This window comes from Haematobia irritans, chromosome 1, assembly GCF_050003625.1.
Source record: "Haematobia irritans isolate KBUSLIRL chromosome 1, ASM5000362v1, whole genome shotgun sequence".
Classification (NCBI taxonomy): Eukaryota; Metazoa; Arthropoda; class Insecta; order Diptera; family Muscidae; genus Haematobia; species Haematobia irritans.
The window spans coordinates 132315037-132334533 of NC_134397.1; the positions used below are offsets into that span (position 1 = coordinate 132315037).

At 30.7% G+C, this 19497-nt stretch overlaps 1 protein-coding gene and 1 long non-coding RNA gene across 2 annotated transcripts in view; one reads left to right on the forward strand and one right to left on the reverse strand.

Moving 5' to 3' along the window:
- Positions 1-209: 209 nt before the first annotated feature.
- On the reverse strand, positions 210-1930 carry LOC142221822 (uncharacterized). Its single transcript, XR_012718207.1, has 2 exons — positions 495-1930; positions 210-411 (listed from the first exon to the last, which is right to left on the reverse strand). It is a non-coding gene; the product is annotated as an uncharacterized LOC142221822 (long non-coding RNA).
- A 537-nt stretch (positions 1931-2467) lies between these two features.
- Xrp1 overlaps positions 2468-19497 on the forward strand; it is a 28696-nt gene continuing 11666 nt past the window's right edge. The window contains exons 1-4 of the mRNA XM_075302369.1: positions 2468-2531; positions 2594-2767; positions 2839-2858; positions 11301-12291. Coding sequence (XP_075158484.1) covers positions 2468-2531; positions 2594-2767; positions 2839-2858; positions 11301-12291 — 1249 coding nt within the window. The remainder of the gene's footprint in view (positions 2532-2593; positions 2768-2838; positions 2859-11300; positions 12292-19497) is intronic.

Below are 19497 nucleotides of genomic sequence, written 5' to 3' on the forward strand. Positions count from 1 at the left end.
GAGTGGCGAATTTAACATGGACATGTTCTACGCGAGTATGAATTGACCCCTTTTCGATTACTGATTCAACAATGATTCAGAACTAGTTATTTAGTTATTTGTGTTGTGGTAGTACAACGAAACCATTGAACAATGGTTCCTAAACGATTACTTGTACGTTGTAATCAGATATGGTCAAATGTTTAAATAACTTAAAACGCTCAGAAAAATAATGTTTTTAATAAAGTCTTTATTTATTTAATAAAAATAAAATTATACAAAAATTTTAAATTTAATAATTAATTTCACACATTTTAAAATTCAGTTTAGTAATAAAATTTGAATTTTTTTATATTCTTCGAGGCGTTCCCCTTCACATAAATCATTTTAATGCGGCCCTTTATCTAAAGTTGAATTGGTTTGCGTCCGTCACTGGAATGGAATAAATATAAAATAGAAAAATGATAATTCTTTACTACTAATTTTTTAATATAACTAATAATTTACATTCTTACCATAATATATGAAACTCAACGACTTAATAAACAAAAACGATCCGAATACCACAAAACTTAGAGAAAGACTGACAAATTTGTTTTGTTTTCCATTTTTCACCGTTGAATTACAGTACTCTCAGAATGCTTAAATGGTTTTTAATAGATTACTTCGTGGCATCCCTTCCGATTACTTTGTGTGCTGAAAGGAGTTAGTATACAAAATTATTGGTGAAGAACCAACTACATTGTGCAAAATGATACTTCCAACACCAGAGGGTATTTTTTTCACTTTCTCATATCTGTTGTCTACTATATAATCTATGTATATTGATTTACGGGACAGATTACGCGGGCATATCTCTTTGCAATTAATGGTTACAAAGCATATTTCTTTCATTTACTGCGTACACATACTGAAATCTCTGCAATTGTACAGTAATCCCTCGATTTACGTCGTATCGGTTTACGTTGTTTCGATTTACGTCGTAAAAGTTTTTGTTCCATCAAACTTCGATTTACGTCCCCATTCGATTTACATCGTCGATTTTTTTGCCCACTTCATCAGAAACGTCTTCCATAAGTAAAATAAGTATCAACGATGATGACGTCTAAACATTTTTTTCTGAAATTCTTACCGAAATTACTGAATTACCTTTATTTTTGAAGTTTTTTATTATGTATTACATGCACATACAACATAAATGGACTTAGGAGTAAGTATGAGCTATTTTTAATTCGGTTTACGTCGTTTCGATTAACGTCGTCAAATTCCGGAACCAATCACAACGTAAATCGAGGGATTACTGTATATTCAAAGAGGTACAAGTACATTATTAAATGCCAGCACTAAGTTAATCTTCTCTCACTCTTCATCTCACATAGAATTCAAACCACCAGATACATTCCACACAGTATTGGTATTGAAAAGCTTTCATTCATACACACACACACTACATAGCACCAACAAAGTGGATGACTATGCTTTTTAACGCTTTCAAATGAATTTCACAACAGAACTAAATTCGTAGCGAACTAAACGTGTTTTCATTTTTGTCGGTGTTATACCGCGTCGAGAAAAGAACTCCTTAACTAAAATTCATTTCGTTTAATACCACCGCGCACAGCAGAAACATATTTTATCCCTGCATGGGGAAATAAAGTAATATATAGTATAATTGAGTGAAATCTTCATAATAACAATAAAAAAAGAAGAATAAAAGAAACAACAATATCCCCGGTTTATTGTTTCAAAACCAAGAGATAAGAATCGAAAACCCAAAAAAAAAAAACAATAAAGAAGTGAAAAGTAAAACAGCAATAAATTAAAACGTAGAAAAAGAAATTTTAGCAAAACATTGTTTATTGGAAGTAGGAGGAGTAATCAGTTGTACCCAATAAGAAAAAAAGTGATCAACGAGAGAAGTTTTACAAAAGTCCAATTAGCCAATTAAATTTTGAACAGCGCAGTTGTCGCTGTTTTTTTTTTGCAACGGAAATTTCAATTACTCAAAAGGCGATTGATAATCCATAAATGTAAGTAATGAGTTTTCTTTTTCCTTCATGCTGTCTAGATAAGGCATCTAAATATAACTATTTGTCATTAAAAAAAGACATTCATTTAAATGTGTGTTAATCACTCAAGAGGATTATATTAGATAAGAAAAAAGACCTAGAGCTGTAAACGTTTTAATAAAAAACGGGTATAAATAGCTAATAATTTCTTACATTATTTCATTCTTGACCTTATCAATAATTATTTATGCCTATAATTAATAAAGCCTGTGACACAAGGAGTCCCAACAACATGTTTGAATAGGTCAAGATAATTTTTTATATACAGATATGTATATGTTTTATCTACGTGCTAAATATTCATACAAAGCTAAGATAATTGCTTTTTCAGAAAGTTTTTTATTTGTATTAATATATATTTTTTTAATTTTCGCTTTAAATGTGCAAAAATACATATGTGGTATAAGTTAAAAGTGATTATGAATGGGTATCTATACGATATCTCACTTAAATCGATCGAAGCACCAACAAATACACAGGCCAGTTACCTGTAAGCACGGACACATGCATATCACTTCATACAGTGTTGTTACTTTTGTTTGTAGAGTACGTCGAATGGATGTGTGAACACACATTAAATGTTTGGTTTGCTTACGATGAGAGGCAGGCATATTTGTTGGGCAAGTTTCTAGAAAATTCAGTAAACAATACACAGGGTGTTGAAAATATATTGGGGAATGCAAAAACAATAGTGCCGGCGATCAATGCCCATCTACACTGTAAATGATATTTAGTTCGACATCAAATTTTGTTATTTAATGATTCTGCTTTTGATTCCCAACCAAAGTAGTTAAGCCTTGCGATAAAAAAGTATTTGATGTTAGGAAATCTATACTGCAAAAGATTATTTACTTGTGACCATTTAACCCTCTGCCCTATGTCCAAGCCCACCTTTATTAATACGGAAAGATTTTAGTGAAACACGTCTAAAGTCCACAAAATTATTTAAAATAACACAAAGCTTAGTTAAAACTGTAAAAGTGATTTTACAGTATGTACTGGATTTTGTTGTATCTATGTATTCTTTTTTGTTTGTTTTCTTGTTATGTAACCTTGTTTTACACAATGCACACAAAAAAAGCTATTAAAAATTTAGTTTTCACAAATAACATTTTTAATCATGTTAAGAAAATCTGATTATAAAATTAATTTAATAAAAAAAAATGAAGTCAACAAAATTTCAAATTTTGGGCACATCTATGTAATTTCTGAATCCTCTCTATTGGCAATTATATATAGTCAATTACACTTAAAGGTATCAGTTAAAGAGTTAATGATTTTTTGCAAATAATTAAAATTGTTAATTATAAATATATTAATTGCATTTAAACTCTATTGATTTATTTATTGAATCTATCAGAAATCAATGAGAACTCAATTCTCAATGTTATTGATCAATTAAATTTTTAATTAAATCAATTTAGGAATTAATTGAATTTTCGAAAACAAAACTCAATTAATTTTTTAATCAATCTGCTATGAACTCTTTAAATAAATGTGCGATTAATACGTGATTGATGTTTTTAAATTAATGGGTTTTATTGGTTTAATTAACTTTGTGACATAATCTAAAAAAATCTGTGTGGTTAGAGAGATTTTTGAATGAACTTTTTTATAATTTTTTTAGTTACCATACATTTAAACGAAATTCCCTTTTGGTTTAAAACATTTCCTTTAACCCTCTAATGCCCCAATTTTTGCCAGCTGATTAACACGAATTGTGCTGTAATTATTTTTTTCGAATTTTGAAATGTCAATGGTATCTTTATCAGTGATCAATACGAGAAGATTTAGTGACGGTCTAATGTGTGTGACCATATGGTCACGCTAGTACATCCCGGGTTAAATATTAAATGTCAACGACACAAAAGCAAGAAAACTAAACAAGAAAAATTAATACGGTAAAATTCAGTATATACTGCAAAGCCTCTTGAATAGTTTTGACTAAGTTTTCTTTTTAGTTTACCCATTTTTGTTGTCTTAAGGTGTGTTTTACTAAAAGCTTCCTGAATTAACGAAGCACGCCTAAAGGCGGGATTGGGCATTGGAGGGTTAAGACCAACGATTATCTCTAGTATTTTATTTCTTTTTAAACGTCAAATTTCGTTCCTCGCAAAAGCAAACTGTTCTTTCTTGGTGTAGCATGCTCGTCTTTAAAATGCATATTCTTTCGTTTAAGAAGAATGCCTCTGGAAGTAAGGAAAATTGTACTTAATTTAATAACGTTGTTTTAAAATGTATGCCCATATGTAGAAAATGTTCATATTAATTCCTAGCCAAAAAAGAGCTTCCAAAAGAGTAGTTTTGGATATCCAACTTGTAATCCGGAAGTAGTGTAAACTTGGATCATCTCCAATGAATTTTACATGGGCTGGTCATGGGACAGAATTACTTCGTTTTCGGATCCCTTAGAAATTGTGCCTTTGAATACAAAAAAATAAATAAATAAATAAAAAACTATTTTTTTTCACCAATTTCACTTTTTATTTTTAAAATGTTCTTTCTTGGTGTAGCATGCTCGTCTTTAAAATGTATATTATTTCGCTTAAAATTGTACTTAATTTAATAACATTGTTTTAAAATGTATGCCCGTATGCAGAAAAATTTCATATTAAGAATAGTGGATCCCCAACATGTGATTCGGAAGTAGTGCACATTTGGATCATGTCCAATGAATTTTAAAAAAACAAAATTTTTTCACAAATTTCACTTGTAATTTTTATCAATATTTTTTTTTTGCACTTTTATATTCCAATTTTTACAATGTTAGGTTAGGTTAGGTTAGGTTATGTGGCAGCCCGATGTATCAGGCTCACTTAGACTATTCAGTCCATTGTGATACCACGTTGGTGAACTTCTCTCTTATCACTGAGTGCTGCCCGATTCCATGTTAAGCTCAATGACAATGGACCTCCTTTTTATAGCCGAGTCCGAACGGCGTTCCACATTGCAGTGAAACCACTTAGAGAAGCTTTGAAACAATAATATGACACCAAGGCATAACATTCTAACTACTTCTCGAGATGTTTTTTAGTAGTATAAACGGAAAAATAAAACAATCCAAGTTCAAATCTCACCAATGGCATTTTTTAACAAATATTTTTTCAAAAGATTTATGTTGTACACCACTTATATGTAGTTTTTTTTTTTTTTTTCTCGACGTATATTTTTGTAGAAATAGGCACAGGTTCAAATCCCCACGGAGGTGAACTTTTATTTTTATTGTTTGTTTTTACTTTTTTTTGTTAATTTTCTTTTCTCTTTTGTGCTATTTATTTGTTCAAAATTTAAATTTCGACCTTAACCACCAAATAGCCTATTTTATAAGACTGGTACAAAAGAACTTCATTGGAAGTTAAAAAGAATTGATGGGTGATCCCGGAATGTTCTTAAAAAGAAATGTTTGTGGAACAACATCCAATTTTTTTTAAATTAAAGAGTTTGATCGTCATTGAGAGGTCAAAGTCGTAGTTTCTTTCGATTTCGGGAAGCAACACGGCATTAAATTTAAATTCTTACTTGGTGAGCCGAATTTCCATTTACTTTTTGAGATATATTGCAAATCCAAGTTATAAAACATATATAGTATAATTGATTTCTTCAATAATCTTTAGTAGAAATATAAGCACGGTGATTAAAAATCAATACCAAAATCATTATATCTGGCATACTCTTTATATGCGTACTTGGTTTTTATATTCCTATATATATCAATAATGAACGTATACTTTGTATATGTACATGAACACCTACATTGAACACTAGAACAAGTTCTTGGTACGTCAAATATCCAATTGCTTTTTTTTATCTACTTATTTTGGTGTAATTTTTGGTTTGCGCGCGAGTTCTACATTATGATATGACGCCATTTTGTGTTGACATGCAACGGTAATCGTCGCCATCGTGTATACACTCAAATGCAACTGACCATTGAATTTCACTTAGCCATTGCAAACATTTCATAGCAATTATCAAGATTTTGCTCATCAAAGCATTCCCCTACAATCGGACAATGTAAATTAATTATTATTTATATGTATGCATTTTTGTACTTTATTATTATTCTAAATTACCTGTTTCACATCACACAAAAACATCAAACCATTTTAATTGTCGGGGATTTTCCCTCAATCGGCAAAAAAGCTTCGAATACAACGACTAATAAAAACAAATGGAATTCAATTGTATTAGTAGCAAAAGCTTTTTCTTTTCGCCAGCAATATACATTTTGTTATAATTGTTATTAATATTTGTTATCTTGCCATTCAAATGGCCACATGAAAGTCACTTGTTTTTTTTTTCAAATAATTTATTTTGTTCGTGTTACCAACTTGATAATGATTTTATCGAAAATATAATAAATATAATGTTCTTCTGGGAAAGGGTAGAGATAGCAGCGTAACAGACAATTATACATATCTTAACATATTTTGAAATGCGCAAAATTGATTGTACGCTAATTTGGCATATACAAAAAAAAAATCCGTAGTTTAACTAACGCTTATTTTTATAGCAAACCAATCATTTGTTTTTGATTAAATTTTGTGATATTTTCCTCTTTTTAAGTATGCCTTAAAAATTTTATGAACTAAACGTGGGTATAAAGTTCATGACTGTACACAAAAGTTCAATATGAACTAAAGCAAAAGAAAATTTTCGTACAATACCCAAAAGTAGTAAGAATGAACTACTGCATGGTTAAAATGGTTATGATTTGGCGTCATTGATTTTCTTCTTTACTTTTAGTTATGTTTTCTTCTATGAGAGGGTGCAATTTCGTGTGCAAAAAAAGTGCAAAAGGGCATTAAAGTTTTCACAATGCTTTCACTGAAAAAACAATGAACGCACCAGGAAGAAAACATTTAGCTACTTTTAGAAAATTTTTAACATTTTAAGAAAATTTTAACTAAACAGTATTACAAACGTTGGCATCACGCCGATATCACAAAAGTAAGTAAATATTTTTCGATAAATTCAAGAAAATTTATTAGACGTAATTAATTTTGTTCACTTGTTAAAGAACATTTTGTAGTTTTAAAGAAAAAATTGCAGTTCAAAATTACAAGAATGTCTTTAGTGACATACGAAGTTCATGATGGACGCATTTGTAGAAAAATTTACACTGTTAGAAAAATATGTTTTTCATATGTTCCGATATAAACAAAATGTGTTTCGGGCACAATTTTTAAACACAATACATTTAAGTACAAACATGTAATGTTTCTAAACTAACACAAAATGTTTGGGACACATATGTTAATATGTTAGAATATATTATGTTTGGGGCATGAATGTTTCATAAAAATAATATGTGTGAATGTAAACATATATAAATTTACAAATTTCAAGTAAACATATATATGTTGGGATACTTTATTCAGAGAGCGACAGAGAGAGAGTTAGTATAGAGAAAGAAATAGAGATGGAAACCGGGAGGGTTAAATAAAAAGATATCAACATAACACAGCGAGAGAATGAAATGAGAGCAATTTCTGTGAAACCGCTTGTATGTTGTTTCGGAAAACTGTTTCATGATAAGGCCAAAAATTTAATATGCTTAAGTCTAAATATTATTTAATTTGAATATTAGAATGAATATTCGGAACCAAGAGAATAGACATTTGAAAAAAAAACAGCATATTTGTATTACAGAAAAAGATGCGAAGAACTCAAAAATTTCGTGGAAGTGAAAATTATGTGAGGGAATGAGCACAATCTTCTTTGGGGACTTCTCCCAAGCATATACTATTTTTGGACTCAAAATGCTTCCAAACATATAATATGCTCACATAAAACGAACATATTAATGTTTCGGCAGTATCCAATAATATATGTGCTTCCTGCAAAATATGTTTGGAACATATGTTAGAGAAGCGATTTTTTTTGAGGGTGTACAAATTTAAAGAAATAACGAACTATTTTGTGAGAAGTACGAATTTAGTAAAACTTTTTACTTCATTTGTGTATAATTTTTTTCCCGTTTTTTAGTTCATTTAACTAACGTACGCAAAAAATTATTAGAGTAAAGGAAACTTTCTCCATATATAATAATTCCATGAACTAAAATAAAGTTAAATTGGCTTTAGTGAAATAGGGAGTTCACTTTTTTTGAGTGTTGTGGAAATCTCAAAATGTGGAGTACAATTTAGTTAAATTTTTACACTGGTTAGTTTATTCTTCCTATATAACAGTGTAGTTTTTTCGGTGTATAGGGACTATAAAAAAGAACAAAAAGAAAAAATGACATTGACGTATTACATCTTCAAATAAGAGTGGAAACGCTCAGCAAAGAAGTATTATTGTCGTGTTCATATACACCGGGAACATCTTCTGCATGACAATTTTCATCAATTGAAAGTAATGGCCAATAAAAATAATCTCTCTGTTCAAAAGACCATATTCATAGTCAAACAAAAATGTTACGAAATCGGGAAAAAAGGAAATTATTATGTACATAAAATAATAGAATTTGGTCACAAAGTAAAGGGTGATTTTTTAAGAGCTATCGGAAAAACACAAACATTTCAGAAAAATTTATGAAATCTTTATTTGAATCGATAGTACGTTCCATATAATTCAGTATTTGAAGATTTTTTTTATGCAAATATTGACCACCATTGCGCCTCAAATGGTCCATCCTCTTAGTCCAATTTTAGTATACTCTTTGAAAATTTCGCTTGGTATCGCAGGAATGAATGCTTTAATGTTGTATACCTATGCATCCAATCGAAGCGGGTTTATCTGTATAGACATGATGTTTATCATATCAAAACAAAAAGTCTAAAGGCGCTAAATCGCAGGATCAAGGCGGTCCCGATCGTGAAATAAAATGTTCACCGAAACCGCGTCTCAATAACTCCATTTTTACGTGTACTATGTATCATGTAGCTCGTCTTATTGAAACCACACATCATGCAAGTTAAGCTCTTGCATTTTGGGCAAAAAAGCTAGATATACGATTGGCATCATCTCTGATGAAATACCGTGCAAGACGCCGCCAGTCCATAAACCGCAACAAACTGTGACTTTTTCTACCAAGGCATCTTTCGCAATGCTTCTGGCTGATCTTCACTATAAAATCGACAATTCTGTTTATTTACATACCTATTGGGCCAAAAATGAACTTCTTCGCCGATAAGAAGTGCGCGGTGAACTTAACAGAGCATTAAAAAATAAAATTTGTTTTGTTTCTTTGTTCGATATAAAAAAAAAACGAAAACTAGCGTCATACAGCAAATTTTTTTCATATCAATGCATCAAATATTTTTCGTTCAAAACTTGATATCTTGTACAAAACTGCAGCGCAACGTATATACACAGAAAAAATTTAAACTGTTTTATAGCAAGAATGAACTACCATGTGCGAAAATTGAACTAAATTATACTCCATATTTTGAGATTTCCACAAAACTTTGTTAAAACCAGGAACATTTAATGCCCTGGTGTAATTTTTAACTACAACACGCGAATTTTCATAGAAAAAAAAATAACTATAAGTAAAGAAAAAAAATCATTGGCGCCAAATCATGACCATTTGAAACATACTGTAGTACTTATTCCTACTATTTTTGGATTTCGTAGGAAATTTTTCTTTTGCTTTAGGTTTTTATACCCACATTTAGTTTATAAGCTATTTGAGACATATTTAACAAAAGGAAAATTTCATTAGGATGTGGAAAATTTCGAAAAAAAAATAATAAAATTTAACTGGAAACAAATATTTAGCGTTAGATTAAGTACGGAATTTTTTCAGTGTACATGCAATTATTGTTTTATTTTATTTAGTTTATTTATCTGAAACGATACAAGATAAATACATAATTTTAAGTTTAGAACTTTAATATGTAGCATAAATTATTTCAGAGTATTTTAGTTTTTTTAAATAATATTAAAATTATTTTTCCTTTTGTTTTTTGTAATATTTACAGTTTGAGGGAAAGTTGCATCTAAGACTCTTTGAAGAGCAAGTTTAGAGGTTCCCTTACAATTTCATTGTTCCTTTCCAACGGTGAATTAAAAGTAAGTATAAAAATGAATATCATTTAAAAAATATCCTTATATAGTATTGAAAATAATATGTATTTAAAGAAAACAAAACAAAATTATGGAAATTCGTCTGATATTATTATTATGTAATCATAGCACCAAATATTTTTTTTACAGAGCTTTAGGGAAAATAATAAAACGAAACAAAACAAAAAAAATACCAAAAAATATATAAAAAACACTCAACGCAAAAAAGTAAAAAAAAATGTAATAGGGGGAAACGAAAAAATATACAAAAAAGTAAAAAAAAAAACAAGAAGAAAACAAAAAAAAAAACAAAAAAAATATAAGAAAAAAGAAAAAAAAAACAAAAGAAACAAAAAAAAAGAAAGAAACAAAAAAAAAAAGAAAAAAAGAAAAAGAATCGAATACACAAAATAAAAAAAGAAAGAAAAAATCGAAAATATGAAATACAAAAAAGCCTGTATATAAAGGCAACCCAATAAAAAAAAAACTAAACCCCCCAAACGAAAAAATTTTGAAAAACACAAACCCAAAAAAGAAGAAAAAAACAAAAAGAAACAAAAAAAGCAATAAAACAAAAATAAAGTCAAATATTTTCCTTAAAATATATTGTTATATAAATCGGTGAAATTGCAAGTAATATCAAGTAATACAGAAATGCATTGGTAAACCCCAAACTTCCATTGATCCCCTTGACTTGATATTACTTGCCACCTTTTGTTTACATATAACATCACATAAATTAAATTCCATTATCTGTTGGCACTAAATTTTTAAAAATACATATTTTTGGTTTATACTTAGTTTTTGTAATTTTTTTTTTTTTGACTGAAATCCTTTGGTCATAAGGACATATAATAATAATTGCATTTTTTGTTTATTTTTTTCTTCCTCATTTTCGTAAAAAAAAAAACTAAAAAAATACAAAACGCTATTGCTCCACTCTATATATCAACTGTAATTTTTTTTTGTTCCTCTTGACTAACAAAAAAACCCTCTGAAAATAATTCATTTGTATGAATTAAAACAATACCTGTCAACATCTGCCAAAATGAAAATTTGCACAAATGCCTAATGTTGAAATGACGCTATATAAAATTAACTGTATTGTATTGGAAAACGAAAATATAATCAATATTTGGGTTTTATAAAAACAATCGAAAAAATATCCGTTGTCCGTTTGTCCACCAACGAAATTTGGTTCTTTTTTTGGTATACTTGAATTTCCGGTCCGTTTTATAGCCAAGATCAAAATGGCATTCAGCGTCGAAGTCCAATCTAGCCAATCACGGCCCCAAGCCAATACCACCAACAACAACCACGAACAGCAAGCATACAGTCAGTGCAGCAATAAACTTGCAACAATCCCCGTCTATTATATCGTTAAGACGGGAATCCGACCACTTGTCCAAACAAACGGTCCAAACAATAACCATAACTACGAGTACAGAAAGTCCGGAAAGTATAATATTGATGATACAGGAACCACACTACCCGTTGCAGACTCAATATCCCCCGAATACTACCGTAACGACAATACCACAGATGTCGAATCGAAATTCTCCCATACTAAATTGTACGGAGCCCAACAAGCCAACAACGTCGTTTGCGAATCAGCAATCATTGAATTGCCCGAATCGGACAACAGTGTTGAAGATACCAAGACAATCTTCGAGACCAAGAATATTTTTGCTTACCAAGCCTTCAAAAACGCCACTGGTTCGGAAAGTTATATCACCAATAGTCCATCAAAAAGATTTGAATCTGGTGACTGTCCCCCAATCCTTAGAAGAGAAAAACGGTCCGAAGATAGCCCCAAGGATAATAAAAATACCCTTTTTGACCAAGTCTCAAAACAGCGTAAAGATAAATCCATTGAAACTCCAAACGAGTCGAGAGATCACGAAAACCCCAGATCAATCGCAACCCCTAAGGGATCTAAAACAGATTATTGCTCCGTCGTTGCTACAAACGACCAAATCCGAGCTCAAGTCGAACGAATCTTTAATAATCAAACAAGAGATAATCCAATATCCTCAAACGAATACCAAGCAAAGCGTCAAGACACCAATACAAGTGAATACAGTAAGGCAGAAACCATCGTCGACATTGGCATCGATGGCCGGCATAGAGTTGACAGGTGCCGATATGTGCCCTACATCAGCGGATATGAGTGGAGCAATGCCGCCTACTGCTACAGTTGAAGAGATAAATGTTCCGGTATTCATAGATGGTGAGTACTGTGTATGTACATGGTTGGTCACTCTGCCAAGCGATTTTGTTTACATAACATCCCCTTCCTCCCCCGAAAAGGAGGTGTTTATTGTTATCGAATACCGCTATAAAAGAGTCGTCCTGGTCATGGTTATGTGTTTAAAATAAAAATCAAGTGTTTTGGAAACGAAACACAACCGATACTCATACGAATCATGAACGAACAAGACCAGAAACTTACACTCGATATACTCGACGGATACTAAACTTGAAAATAAGCCACATCCAAGGAATGTGTAATAAAGTTTGTGATAAATTTCAATTTTTTTTTTTTTCAAAAATAAATAATACAAAACCTCATGGTATTTGAATTCCACAAGCTTTCATAGAATATAATTTTAAACATTGTTGAATTCAAATACGATTCTAATATTTGGGTTTAATACGTGTAGAACATCAGATGTATTTAAGTAACAAGGTTACCTCTGCTCGATTAAGAGACCAAATATGAAGGCTTTATAAGACACCGAACGTCTATGCGAATCTCTCATTTTGTATTAAATGGGATAATTACGCAATGCCAATTGGGACTATGTCAATACTCACAGAAAAAAGCCAACGAATATTTATATAGCCGATTTATCCTTATTTTACTTCATAAAAATCAATTTCTAGTTAAATTTTGCCAAATATGAGATAATTTTTGTGTTTTTTAATTAATACATAAAATGAAGAATTCAGAAACATAGGATATTATTTTTATTTTATTTCTACCTTATAGGTAAACAATTTTCAAAATACGATATAAATTTCTTTTAAAAAGTGCTTTCTTAAGAAAATGTATTTTTTAATACAAAACATTTCTTTCACCACGAAGAATGTAGCACAAAATATTGAATATCACATGACTCATTTTTTTATATCTATATTAGGGCTGTCTTCTGGATACCCTAGATTTTGTGATAGTCCATACAAATGTTGCATCCAGTGCTAACAGACAAGAGCCCTATTATAAATAAACAATTTTCAAAAAAGAATATTGTTTTTTTTTTTTTTTTAATATTATTACTATTATTTTTTTTAATGTCGCATGGCTAATAAAAAAGAAAATTGACATTTCGATAAATAAGGTCTGTACACTGAAAAAAAAAAATTGTCATGTCTTTAAAGTACTAATGCGTTTTTTGCTTAGCTTAGAATACACATTTCTCTGATATAGTTTTTTTCCTTGTCCAAAAGTTTGGAAACTTTTCATTAAAATCTTATAATTAAGTGACTTGACTTAAAAATGGGTATCTTAATATGAAAGAGAATTTTGTTTGACTAAGGTCAACTTGTCTATAATTATTGTGAAAAATTCTTCAAAATTGAATGAAATTGTCTTTAAAATTTGTGACTTTTTGAATCTTGACAACAAACAAAAAAACGTTCAAAAATAAGATATATTTGTCAACACTTTATTTTGAAGACGATTTTTACATGAAACATAGCATATCTACTTGAGCCTGATTGTGGAAATTGGAGTTATCGTTAACACGTTTTTAAATGACTTTGGTAGCGGATGAAGAAAAAAAGTGAAAAATTCGATGAATAAAAATTTGTTTCCTAGAATCCTAACTTCAATTCTCCGCTTCTTTGGCTCGGATTCAATACCCAAATCATTAGAGTAAATGCAAAATCTTTGGAACCGGGCATGCTTTGTTTTAGTGCATGTCTGTTTACGTTAGTAAAAGTAGCAGTCTTGTAGACAAAATTGGAATATCAAGTCAATGAACATGTAGCACATCTTTAATAATACACAGAAAAATAAAAACAAGTTATTAAAAAGATGCTAAAATTAACTTATTTTTATTGGATAAAATTTATTTGGTTTTAGTTTATTTTCAATTTTGTTTTAAGGCAACTTTTCCAGCCTTTTGATATTTTCTTTATTCCAAGCATGTCTTATGAACTAAACATGACCGTACAAATAAGTACAATGCTAACTAAAGGAAAATAAGATTTTCGTACACTTCTCAAAAATAGTAAACATGAACTACGGTTTGGTTTACATGGCCCTAATAATTATTTTTTATTTTTAGTTCATAATTGATTATATGGGAATGAAAGTTTCGTAATTGGTAATTAATAATTCACAAATATCAGTAAATTGTCGGTTTTTTTTTTTTTTTTGAAATCGAAAAAATCGAATATATTTTAGTTAAATTTTCGCACGATGTAGTTAATTATCCCCATAGAACAGTTTAATTTGTTCTATGTACAAAACGATGACTTACATAGAAAAATCAATACTAAAACAATAAATGGATCCAAAATGGATTCTTTAAAAACGACAACTTTAATTTCCAAATGTAACTCGACTTCCAGTAGAAATTATGCTATGTTTCAAGAAAAAAAGTCTAAAAAATGTCCTTTTTTTAACACTTTTTTGCTTTGTAGTCAAGATGCAAAAAGACAACAAATTTAAAGACAATTTCATTAATTTTAAAGAATTTTTCTGAATTATTAAAGTCAAGTTGACCTTAGAAAATATCTTTCATGTTATGATACCCATTTTTAAGTCGATTCATTTAATTATAAGGATAATACGACTTCATTGTAAAGTTTATCGACTTTTGGACATGGAAAAAAAAACTTTATATTAGAGAAATGCGTCTTCTATGTTAAGCAAAATTCATATTCATATTTTAAGGACATGAAATCTTTGGCCTCACGACAATATTTTTTCAGTGTACTTCCAAAATACATTAAGATTTGTAATTTTTATAATTGAGCTCTATCGACTTTATACACATTCCTTTTGATGATCCCAAAACCGAACTTTTATACGAACATCCACCTGATACTGATACTGCAAAACTTTTACAAATGCGAGTTACATTAACCTTCGATCGAAAGGTAACAATCACATAAAATATCACAGTGCAATGACCCATTCATCAAGTGAAAACCCACGGAACGGAATATCGTTGGCCCATTTGAACTAAAAAACCAAATGGTTTAATGGTATGAATGAAGTGGTCGAGAGAATAATGCTGATGTTGAAGATAAAGAGAAGAAGGTGAATAAGAAGTGGACAATTTCTCATTATCACCACAAAGCATTTGGTGCCAAGGTAAAAAAACGATATGAAATGTACAGTAGAGAAATGAGGCTTTCGGGCCCATGACGAAACAAAGGCAAAGTGTTTTACTTATCCATATCTCTTCGAACATTACTAATAAGTACCATACATAACATACTATACATTTATGAATTATTACATATTATTATACTATTACAACATTTACACATACATAAACATTTTCTCATATTTTCAGTGTTTGAAAAAAAAAAATGTAAAAATACACTTTTTTTACCCATAAGTTATGTTACTATATTCCAAAACAAACAAAACAAAAATTATATGTTGATGAAAAGGTACAAAATGTACGTTTTTTAGTATATTTTTATAGTACAAAATTTGATTCATATCAGATTTAGTGCCGATTTGTAGTTTTACAAAACTTCACAAATAAAATAAGGCAATGGCTCTTAACCTATGCAGTTGCCCTAAAAATAGAACTGAAATTAACAAAATTATCTATTTGAAGCCGATACTCAAGAACCAATATGTATTTTAAAATTGACTATGCACCAGTCCTGTGATCTTACATTTTATGCTTAATTCACCAATCGGGTTAGATTAGGCTAGGTCTAGAGACAGCCCATTATAATACCCTCCACCATAGGACATATAAACCGATTCTCAGATTTGCTTTGCGGAGGCTCTTGGAGGAGCAAATTTCATACGATCCCGTTGAAATTTAGGTCGTGATGTCACTATATGTCCTTTAAAAACCATGCAAAAAATGGTCCAAATCGTTCCATAATTATATATAGCACCCACACCAATAGAAAAAGTTTCGTTTTATTAACGAAATGTGTCATTAAAAGTGAGCCAAAGAAACGAATTCGTTAATACAACGAAATCGTTATTATGATGAATTTTCTGTTAATCAACGACACGTTTCGTACTATTAACGAATTTTTTCATTGTATTAATGAAAATATTTCGTTATATCAATGAAAAAATTTCGTTGGCTCAATTTTAATGATAACATTTGAAATAATGAAATTTTCTTTGTATAGGAGCCACCGTGGTGCAATGGTTCGCATGCCCGCCTTGCATACACAAGGTCGTGGGTTCGATTCCTGCTACGACCGAACACCAAAAAAAAGTTTTTCAGCGGTGGATTATCCCACCTCAGTAATGCTGGTGACATTTCTGAGGGTTTCAAAGCTTCTCTAAGTGGTTTCACTGGAATGTGGAACGCCGTTCGGACTCGGCTATAAAAAGGAGGTCCCTTGTCATTGAGCTTAACATGGAATCGGGCAGCAATGGACTGAATAGTCTAAGTGAGCCTGATACATCGGGCTGCCACATAACCTAACCTAACCTAACCTTCTTTGTCTGCATGTAAACCGATCCCCAGATTTTGCGGAATCTCTTGGAGGTGCAAATTGATACGTGGTGTTAGTATAGGGCTTCTAACAACTATACAAAAATTAGATCATATCGGTTCACAATTATACATAGCCTCCCTATAAACCGATCCCCAGATGTGATTTCCAGAGCTTCTTGAAGGTTAAAATTTCATCCGATCCTGTTTAAAATTGGTCCGTGGTGTTAGTATAGGGCTTCTAACAACTATACAAAAATTAGATCATATCGGTTCACAATTATATATAGCCTCCGTATAAACCGATCCCCAAATGTGATTTCCAGAGCTTCTTGAAGGTTAAAATTTCATCCCATCCTGTTTAAAATTGGTCCGTGATGTACGGTTGCCACTGTTGGTAGAATTCCACCAAAAATGGTAGATTTTTTACAGTTTGGATGAAATGGTAGAATTCTTGATGTTTTGGTATATTTTGCAAACTATTTTTCTCCAATTCAGAGGTACTTCACAAATGTTCTATAGAAATAAAAGTTTGACAAAATTTTCTATAGAAATGAAACGTTGATAAAATTTTCTATAGAACTAAAATTTTGACAAAATCTTCTATAGAACTAAAATTTTGACAATTTTCTATAGAAATAAAATTTTGACAACATTTTCTATAGAAATAAAATTTTCACTAAATTTTCTATATAAATAAAATTTTTACAACATTTTCTATAGAAATAAAATTTTGACAAAATTTTCTGTAGAAATATATATTTTGACAATATTTTCTTCGGAAATAAAATTTTGACAACATTTTTTGTTTGACAAAACAAAACTTTCACAAAATAATTATATATAGCCCCCATATAAACTATCAGTTTACTTGATTTCCTGTGCTTCCCGCAGGTGCACATTACATCCGATCTGATAGAAATTTACGCAATGTCAGTCAATGTCAAATGTCATATAGCCCCCTTAAAGATTGATGCACAAATTGGATTTTTGGAGCCTCATGGAAGAACAAATTTCATTCGATCCTGTTGAAATTTGGACATCTAATTACCGTGAGAAACTTGGATCAAAATTATTTATAGACTCCTTTATATAAACCGATCAAGAATTGAATTGGCTTATATAGGTATTTAACCCAAGTAATACGATTGTAGATGACAGTCTTTAGTAGAAATTTTTCCGCAATCCATGGCGGTGGGTACATAAGATTCGGCATGAAGTTGTTTTTTAAGCTCACATAGACTATTCAGTCCATTGTGATACCACCTTTTTTATAGTGGAACCACTTCGAGAAGCTCTTCGAAACTCTCAGTAATGTAGCCATAATTACTGAAAGGGAATAATCCTCTGCTGAAATATTTTTTGATATTTGCTCGAACCCATGATCTCGTGTCCATAAATATTTGTCACCGATCTGGTCATAATTGACGTGTTTATCAACAGATCTTCCCCAAATTTCATATATTGGCGCAAAAATATCAGCCAAAATTGGTTCAGATCAGATTCATATCTTACTCTGATTTACATGCACATTTGGTCAAAATCGGCTCAAATTTAGATGCTAAGTAGGAAAATAATAAAAATGCCTATAATTCTAATAATATGTATCGCCCGATAAATTATAATGAATATTTAAACCATGGTACAATTATTTATATGGTAGCCTTAATTCATCAGGTGTATTTCAACGGCTCAGCATATTGTCAAAACATAGTGTGACTTTTGTGTACATTTTGTTATTGTTAAAAATTTTGCACACATTTTTCAGCCAAAATTTATTTCTAAACAATTAATAAACATTTTTCGTGAGTGACACAATATTCAAACAATTTTTTTTTTTGTGTATTCGTACAATGTACAATGATTTGAAAAATTTTTCTATGCCATTAATCTCTTCTGATTCTTAGTGAAACAAACAAATCGTAAGCGACTAAAATATGTATCGAAAGTTGTCAATGGTTTTCTATTTTCCTATCTTCCTCTTATATTGTTTTTGCTCATGAACTTTGTTGTGAAATTCATAACGTTGCCGGCTTACATGCCCACTTTATTTTGTTTTCTCCCACAAACACAAAGACACTAAACCATTTGTGAATTCTCCCAATATTCCAGCTAGCCAAACAGCCTACCTCAAGCGAGAGAACATACCTCAACATGTTTCTAAATCATATGAATTTATTTCTTTTTATTAACTCAAGCAAGAGAAGATATCGCAACATGTTTCAAAAATCATATGATTTTATTTCGTGTTTACTTTGCAACATCAATGTTTAAATGTATATCTTACTAAAGGTGCTGTGAACCAGTGCTGCCGCTACTACTTCAATCGAAGTATTTTGCTTCATTTTCACAAAATTTATTTCGTCACTCCTTCCAAAAATCTGCTTCATTTTTTTGTTCTGCTTCAAATTTTTATTTTTTACACCATGTACCAAATTTCAGCCGGATCGAATGAAATTTGTTTCTCAGAGGCTCCGGAGGTCAAATCTGGGGATCAGTTTATATGGGGGCTATATATAATTATGGACCGATGTGGACCAATTTTTGCATGGTTATTAGAGATCACATGCTCAAACCATGTACCAAATTTCCCCGCAAGCCAAATTTGGGAGTCCGTTTATATGGGGGCTATACGTAAAAGTGGACCGCTACGGCCCATTTGCAATACCATCTGACCTAAATCAATAACAACTACTTGTGCCAAGTTTCAAGTCGATAGCTTCTTTCGTTCGGAAGTTTGCGTGATTTCAACAGACGGACGGACGGGCCGACATGCTCAGATC